General features: G+C 39.4%; 1 protein-coding gene across 1 annotated transcript; it reads left to right on the plus strand.

The window, feature by feature from the left end:
* Nucleotides 1–736: 736 nt before the first annotated feature.
* LOC137632069 (uncharacterized) lies at nt 737–9,066 on the plus strand. Its single transcript, XM_068364049.1, has 5 exons — nt 737–797; nt 2,657–2,877; nt 3,544–3,664; nt 4,304–4,498; nt 8,628–9,066. Exons 1-5 carry the CDS (start codon nt 737–739, stop codon nt 8,768–8,770), a joined length of 741 nt encoding a protein of 246 aa, XP_068220150.1. The 3' UTR covers nt 8,771–9,066.
* The last annotated feature ends 50 nt before the right edge of the window (nt 9,067–9,116 follow it).

Below are 9,116 nucleotides of genomic sequence, written 5' to 3' on the forward strand. Positions count from 1 at the left end.
ATTGGACAATCGTTGCTGGAGGAAATCTAGCTGACAGATAAGGATGACAAAGAGAAGCAGAGAGAGAGAGAGAGGATATCCTTTTTTGAAAGGTCAATTGTCAAATGCTAGACGTCATCTCGTTCACAAAGTAACAAACAGATTAGTTCAAAAGCACTTGATAATGAATTATCTTTATATATTACAGTGAATTAGTTGTATTAGTTAATTAAACTTTTAATTGACTACTAACTAACACATATCAAGCCTAATGGAGTGTCCCTGGTTGCATTTCCGTTGCTAAAACAAAGACGTTTAATCAGTTTGGAAATCCGGTAGGAAATGTGAACTATATTTACATTTTCTTCTGATCCCAAGACGCCATTAGTTCTTTACTAGTTGTTGCTTAGCCTACAGAGACGCAACAACACAAAGCCTCTTCTTCAGAAGTGATTAAGTGAAAAGAAAAATCAAGTGAAACTTTTTTCAGTGACGAGCCAAAGAGGAACCATATATTCATTTCTCCAGACGACTCAGAAGTGAGTTTGACCAGCTGGGATCAATTTCTTTATTAGCCTACAGAGACGCAACAACACAAAGCCTCTTCTTCAGCAGTGATTAAGTGAAAAGAAAAATCAAGTGAAACTTTTTTTCAGTGACGAGCCAAAGAGGAACCATAAATTTATTTCTCCAGACGACTCAGAAGTGAGTTTGACCAGCTGGGATCAACTTTTCGACAGGATTCCAACGACCAACTATGGTGAAACTACTGCTCTTCCCTTTTGCACTGATGCTGGCCTTTACGTCTGCTCAAGCAGGTAAGAATCACTTCGCTTTAAGGTAGAAAGAGACGTTTTAGCTACGGTAAGCAGCTCTTTCTAGGAGCAGGACACTCCAAAATCAAACCACTGTTCTCTAGTCTTGTGTAGTGCCATTGCCTCTGTACTATGGTATTCCACTGTCTTGGGGTAGAGTTCTTTTGCTTGAGGGTACACTCGAGCACACTATACTATATATTTTTCTTTCCCTTGTTATTTTGTAGATCTTATAGTTTATATATGGAAGATATATTTTAATGTTGTTATTGTTCTTGTAATAATTTATTTCATTTTTCATTAAGTCTCTTGTTGCTCATTTGTTTCCTTATTTCCTTTCCTCACTGTGCTACTTTGCCTGTTGGAGCACTTTGGCTTATAGCATCTTGCTTTTCTAACAAGGGTTGTAGCTTAGCAAGCAATAATAATAATAATAATAATAATAATAATAATAATTAAAATAATAATAATAAAATAAATTTATGATATACTTTAGTAAGAAAGAAAAATGTGGGTCTTATAAATGCCTTGAAATAAAAATAAAAACTCAGTGACCCATCAGAGTTTGCTAGAAAATTAGAAGCAAACGATTCTTTAAAATAAAAAAATAAAATTTCGATGAATTTTGAAATACATAAAGGATTTTTCGCAAAGCTTCACTAAATTTCATGACCGATCTCACAAGGTCTCCCCCTCTTCGACGGAGCTCACAATTCCATTTTTTTCAAGGGGATTAAAGTCAATTTATTAAAATTATTATTATTATTATCGAAATCATTACTGTAATCATTAAAATTATTATCATTGAAATAATCAAAATTAATTTTCATTCGACTAACCACATAAACTATTTAAACAAATCAAACGATAGACTTTGAAATGTGAATGCAGCTCAGTTGCATATTATTATTATTATTATTATTAATATTATTACTATCATTATTATTATTATTATTATTATTATTAGCTAAGCTACAACCAAAGTTTGAAGAGCTGGATGCTACAGTACCCAGAGCTCCAAAAGGGAAAAATAGCCCAGCGAGGAAAGGAAAAAAGGAAATAAATAAACTATTTGAGAAGTAACAAAACAATTGAGATTAAAATATGTAACTACCAAAGATGAATACCACTGCAGCCCACTCTCCAGTGACTGAATCCTTCATGCACAGCCCTTTGCCAAGGACTTAGGCTAAGAGCAAGTAGTAAGAATTCCTTCATGACGTCATGAAAATATAGAATAAAGTGCTTGCTTAGCGTTCTTTATCATATTAAACATATGGCAAAAAAATTAAAAGGAATTTTTAACCCGTTATTAGATGAAACTATAAGAGAGATTACTCGAGTGCCATATGTGGATGAGATTATGGTGAGATGTAGATGGAGATGGTTTGGGCATGCTCTTCGCACTCCCCAAGAGAGATTAGTAAACAAAACTTTTAACTAGGCTCCACAAGGCACTAGAAGAGTTGGAAGACCCAGGCCTACAGGTTTGGCGTGAAGTAGGAGTTGTTGAATGGAAAAGTATTGATTTAAAAGCTCAAAGATAGAGACCACTGGCGAAATAATGATGATTAAATATTTATATTTCAGACGTTGTCTTCAGACTTGGAGACACTACGTAGTAGCTACTTTTTACTACATGAACCAAATTAACCTTTTGATGTTTGGAATGGCGATATCCTGTCTTAAAATCTTCACTAAATTCACAATTTATTACCTCCTAAAGACTAGTTATTTTCACTAGTTGCTAACAGAGTAATGAGGAACTTTTTTAAAAATTCAAGTTCAAATTACAGTATGTCTTATAACACGGGTTTCTTTAAGCATTCTTTTAGAATATCCAAACTCATTCTCTCTTCCAGATGACAAGTTCAACATCTCTGATGCGAATAATCCAGTCAACTTCATAGCTACAGCTTTTTCCAACAATCTTCTAGCTTCTTGGACCAGCGATATAAATAACAAAATCATCATCGAAGGATTTCTGAATTTACAATACAATCCTCAGCGACTATTTGAATATGTATACAATCCAAGCGGATCAAATGCATGGAATATCATCGAAATTTATAGAAGTAATAAGGTAAGTATCAAAAGTCTTCACAATCACTCAATGAATTCTCTGACCCCACAAAACCGTAATGATGCAACCAAGAAATAGGAAAAAAAAATCTAATTCATTGGTGATTACTTTTTAAAAAACAATTCTTTTGTGAAAACTTTCTTTAGCTTTCAAAGTTGAATATTTGTTTCATTTTGAATCAAAAAAGAAAATTTTCAAGTTAACTATGAATACAGAAGTTAGTTTATTGGAAAATCACTGTCAAAAAGGGTCTCTTAACGGTTTAAAAGTCATTCAAGAATGGCAGAGGCAAGGGATAGTGACAATGCCCTAGCAGAAACATAAATAAATAGATACACGCCTATCAAATCATGAACCTTCAGAACGAAGTTGATAAGGTAATATAAATTCTTTCTTAAATGTTCTTTCATATTCCAAATAAATATCCATACTCACTTTTGAGCTACCAAACACTCAAAGGAAAAAACTATTTCTGTATACTGCTGTTAGTAACATCAGTAAGTATTTTCTGCTTCTGTGTCATTAACTGATAAGTAAAACTATAATAAAATTGGTTTACAATTGATCTTTCTAACAGGCGAATGATATTTAGCTTAATATAACAAATATATCTAATGTTGTGGAAAATTTTCAATGCAATGTCTTTTCAAAGTTTTTCTTTCCAAGGCAGTGATAATTTATCCAGGCAACAGCATACATTGGGTATCTGAGTCATCTATTTTAAGCATTAGAATAACGAGCACCAAAAAGACCTACTGGAGATTTTGTGCCGACATATACAAATGTGGTGAGTCCATTTTCTTTTATAATATCTTCTGGAAAGTCCTCAATTTCTATATATTTTTAAGAATGTATCATGAAATTAATATAATCCTTATGTTAATTAAAAAAATTCTGTATTTACAGTTTTATTTCTACGCTTGTGATACTCAAAATACCTAAAAATGTATACGGCAGACAGATCTTGTAGTTCCTGTAGTGCATGTGGTTTCCTTGTGTGATATGACCAGGAAAACAGCTATTAAAGTAAAGTCGAGTCAAGTATGGTCATTTGGACTAACAACAGAGCGAATGCATCTGTCCCATCCTAATATCTCGTGTTTTTCATATTCTTTCTCAGCTCACTTTCTCAGTAACATCCATCTCCTTGGCTCTGCGATTTGATTTGAGCTGTGCTGTTTAACCAGTGGGGATACCTTGACGGGGTGAAAGTGTTTGAGTATATCTAAGGTCAGCAAAGCTGTACTAGTCAAGGCCACCAATATTAAGTTGGGTTAATGTGAGCGATCAGACAAAAATCTCCCACCATCATCAATCCGCACTGGCCAGCGAGATGATGAAGACTGGCCTTTGTCCTACTGTGGACTAAAAACTGCTGCGTTTTTTGTTGTTTAAGCTAAGCTAATCTAACCAAACTCTATTGCAGATCTTCCAGCACCAGTTCCCCCTGCAACGGAATTTCCTGCTGGTTCAACAACAACTCAGAGCAGCAATATCTCATCCAGAGAGACTGCTCTGAACTTCACATCAATGGTTTTACTAAGTATCTGTTGTGTGTTGGTTGCTATCGTCATAGGAATGGCTGTTTGCCTTATCCGAGGGAGAAGAACTTCGCTTAATGGTAAATATTTGCTGTAAACAAAGCTAATTCTCTTTACCATGTTATAACTTTTCACTTAAGTGATGAATAGAAAGCAGAGAAGGAGAGAAGATCTCGGTATGGGGTAAGAAAATGGGTAAAAGAAGCAAAAAGTAAAATAATACTTGAGGAAAGAGAGAAGTTCCTCTTTGGAATCTGAGAATTTCTTAGTTTTTTTTTTTTCAAGATAATTTGTGATGGTTAGATATGCATGTACCACAGTATGAATAAGAAATATTAAACCACATATAGCTATATCCATCAATACATTTCTGGCACTCACACCCGTAAATAAATTTATAGAAACCGTTATCGAAATCATAACACATTCTATTCGATCGGAAAAGTAGAGGTTAAGAACCAAATGCTAAATAAGCCTAAAATTTTAAGGAAAATAAGTTTATAGGTCATCCATGAATGGGAGAAGCAAGGGACAGTGACAATGCTCTGAAGACAGCCCATATATATATATATATGATCAGCGCCTAATCTCTTCTCCATCAAGTTAGGATCAAGGAGGACCAGGCAATAGATGATGATGACTCAGCAGGTAGATGTATAAACTCCCCAAAACACCAATCCTTAGCTCACACCCTCCTCAACAAGCTAGAACCAGGGAGGACTAGGCAATGGTTGATGATGACTCAGAAGGTAGACTATAGGCTCCCCAAAACACCAATCCTTAGCTCACACCCTCCCCAACAAGCTAGAACCGGGGAGGACCAGGCAATGGATGATGATGACTCAGCAGGTAGTCGTATAGGCTCCCCAAAACACCAATCCTTAGCTCACACCCTCCCCAACAAGCTAGAACCAGGGAGGGCCAGGCAATGGTTGATGATGACTCAGCAGGTAGACGTATAGGCTCCCCAAAACACCAATCCTTAGCTCACACCCTCCCCAACAAGCTAGAACCAGGGAGGGCCAGGCAATGGTTGATGATGACTCAGCAGGTAGACGTATAGGCTCCCCAAAACACCAATCCTTAGCTCACACCCTCCCCAACAAGCTAGAACCAGGGAGGGCCAGGCAATGGTTGATGATGACTCAGCAGGTAGACGTATAGGCTCCCCAAAACACCAATCCTTAGCTCACACCCTCCCCAACAAGCTAGAACCAGGGAGGGCCAGGCAATGGTTGATGATGACTCAGCAGGTAGACTATAGGCTCCCCAAAACACCAATCCTTAGCTCACACCCTCCCCAACAAGCTAGAACCAGGGAGGGCCAGGCAATGGCTGATGATGACTCAGAAGGTAGACTATAGGCTCCCCAAAACACCAATCCTTAGCTCACACCCTCCCCAACAAGCTAGAACCAGGGAGGGCCAGGCAATGGCTGATGATGACTCAGCAGGTAAATGTATAGGCTCCCCAAAACACCCATCCTTAGCTCACACCCTCCCCAACAAGCTAGAACCAGGGAGGACTAGGCAATGGTTGATGATGACTCAGCAGGTAGACTATAGGCTCCCCAAAACACCAATCCTTAGCTCACACCCTCCCCAACAAGCTAGAACCAGGGAGGGCCAGGCAATGGTTGATGATGACTCAGCAGGTAGACGTATAGGCTCCCCAAAACACCAATCCTTAGCTCACACCCTCCCCAACAAGCTAGAACCAGGGAGGGCCAGGCAATGGTTGATGATGACTCAGCAGGTAGACGTATAGGCTCCCCAAAACACCAATCCTTAGCTCACACCCTCCCCAACAAGCTAGAACCAGGGAGGGCCAGGCAATGGTTGATGATGACTCAGCAGGTAGACTATAGGCTCCCCAAAACACCAATCCTTAGCTCACACCCTCCTCAACAAGCTAGAACCAGGGAGGTCCAGGCAATGGTTGATGATGACTCAGAAGGTAGACTATAGGCTCCCCAAAACACCAATCCCTAGCTCACACACTCCCCATCAAGCTAGAACCAGGGAGGACCAGGCAATAGATGATGATGACTCAGCAGGTAGACTATGGGCTCCTCCAAACACCCATCCTTAGCTCACACCCTCCCCAACAAGCTAGAACCAGGGAGGGCCAGGCAATGGTTGATGATGACTCAGCAGGTAGACTATAGGCTCCCCAAAACACTAATCCTTAGCTCACACTCTCCCCAACAAGCTAGAACCAGGGAGGGCCAGGCAATGGTTGATGATGACTCAGCAGGTAGACATATAGGCTCCTCAAAACACCCATCCTTAGCTCACACCCTCCCCAACAAGCTAGAACCAGGGAGGGCCAGGCAATGGTTGATGATGACTCAGAAGGTAGACTATAGGCTCCCCAAAACACCAATCCTTAGCTCACACCCTCCCCAACAAGCTAGAACCAGGGAGGGCCAGGCAATGGTTGATGATGACTCAGCAGGTAGACGTATAGGCTCCCCAAAACACCAATCCTTAGCTCACACCCTCCCCAACAAGCTAGAACCAGGGAGGGCCAGGCAATGGTTGATGATGACTCAGCAGGTAGACTATAGGCTCCCCAAAACACCAATCCTTAGCTCACACCCTCCTCAACAAGCTAGAACCAGGGAGGTCCAGGCAATGGTTGATGATGACTCAGAAGGTAGACTATAGGCTCCCCAAAACACCAATCCCTAGCTCACACACTCCCCATCAAGCTAGAACCAGGGAGGACCAGGCAATAGATGATGATGACTCAGCAGGTAGACTATGGGCTCCTCCAAACACCCATTCTTAGCTCACACCCTCCCCAACAAGCTAGAACCAGGGAGGGCCAGGCAATGGTTGATGATGACTCAGCAGGTAGACTATAGGCTCCCCAAAACACTAATCCTTAGCTCACACTCTCCCCAACAAGCTAGAACCAGGGAGGGCCAGGCAATGGTTGATGATGACTCAGCAGGTAGACATATAGGCTCCTCAAAACACCCATCCTTAGCTCACACCCTCCCCAACAAGCTAGAACCAGGGAGGGCCAGGCGATGGTTGATGATGACTCAGCAGGTAGACGTATAGGCTCCTCAAAACACCCATCCTTAGCTCACAATGCTGGCAAGTTTGCAGACACTACAAGAAACTATCCAGCCTAAGCGGGTCTCGAACCCCTGTACAGCATGTTGCCAAGTAGGGACATTTCCAATGGACTACCACAAACCCTAATTAGGTGCTGACGATCATACTAAAATAGAGGAAAAAGTATAGAATAAAATCACATATTAGTGCACACTCACATTCAAATAGAGTTTTATCAAGTTATCCTTTAAAGAACACAGTATCTATACTCAATATCTTTTTAATGAGACGCATTTGTGCTGACTCGCAGGGGTGTCCTTTTATCTCAGAAAAGTGTCCTACTAGCTGATAGGATAGAATTATCTTGAGTATAGTACGTCGAGAATACCCAAATACCGGACGTTGAAGCATAAGCAAGATAAGAAGTTGCTCCGCTTCTGACTGGCAGATCGTTGTGTGTATAGAATTTAGGCCACAGAATCTAAACCTGGAGTTGGAGAAGCCATCCAGTGTCTAGTTTTTGGTAGTTCCATAGCCTCTGTACCATGATCTGTGCTATCTTGGATTAAAGTTCTCTTGCTTGAGGGTACACTCAGGCACACTATTCTATCTGTTTACTTTCCTCACTGGATTATCTTTCCCTGTTGGAGACCTTGGGCTTATAGCACCCTGCTTTTACAACTAGGTTTGTAACATAGCAAATAATAATAATGATTGTACCATAGCCTCTGTACCATAGCCTTCCGCTGTCTTAGGTTAGAGTTCTCTTGCTTGAAGGTACAATCAGTTGCACCAATCTATCTGTTTCCTTATTTCCTTTCCTCGCGGGGCTAGTTTCCCTTTCGGAGCCCTTGGGCTTATAGTATCCTGCTTTACCATCTTGGGATGTAGCTTGACTGTTAATAATAATAATAATAATAATAATAATAATAATAATAATAATAATAATGTATATGTATATATATATATATATATATATATATATATATATATATATATATATATATATATATATATATATATATACATATATATATGTATATATGTATACTGTATATGGTCAGACTCTAGGTCATTGTCACCGTCCCTTGTCCCTACCACTCACGAGCAACCTTCAAACCTTAAACCCTTTCCCTTTCAGAGCCAGCAAGGAACTTGGAGTCAGAAAACATCACACATAACCCCCAGATGTTCAATGTCAGCCATTTCTCCAGCCCACAAGAGGATCACGAGAGTATTAACAGCCTCTATGGAGTTACGATTAACAGAGAATGGCCAAAATGAACTCGAGGATAATGCCCAGTATGTGAAGATGCATTTGAACACACTGAATGGGGTGACCTGAGGACTTTGTAGTTTATATATCACCATGTTTAATTTAATGTTACTTATCTTCAGATATTTTATAGTCTTTATTCTTAAGATATTTCATATTCCTTATTCATAAGATGTTTTATATTTATTCGTTAATTTTCATATAGTTTATTTATTTCCTTTCCTATTTGGGCTATTAGGACGTTTGGGCTTATGTAATCCTGCTGTTTTAACAAGGGTTGTTGCTTAGCTAGTAGTAGTAGTAGTAGTAGTAGTAGTAGTAGTAGTAGTAGTAGTAGTAATTAGAATTTACATA

The sequence above is a fragment of the Palaemon carinicauda genome, chromosome 3, assembly GCF_036898095.1.
Source record: "Palaemon carinicauda isolate YSFRI2023 chromosome 3, ASM3689809v2, whole genome shotgun sequence".
NCBI classification, from domain to species: domain Eukaryota; kingdom Metazoa; phylum Arthropoda; class Malacostraca; order Decapoda; family Palaemonidae; genus Palaemon; species Palaemon carinicauda.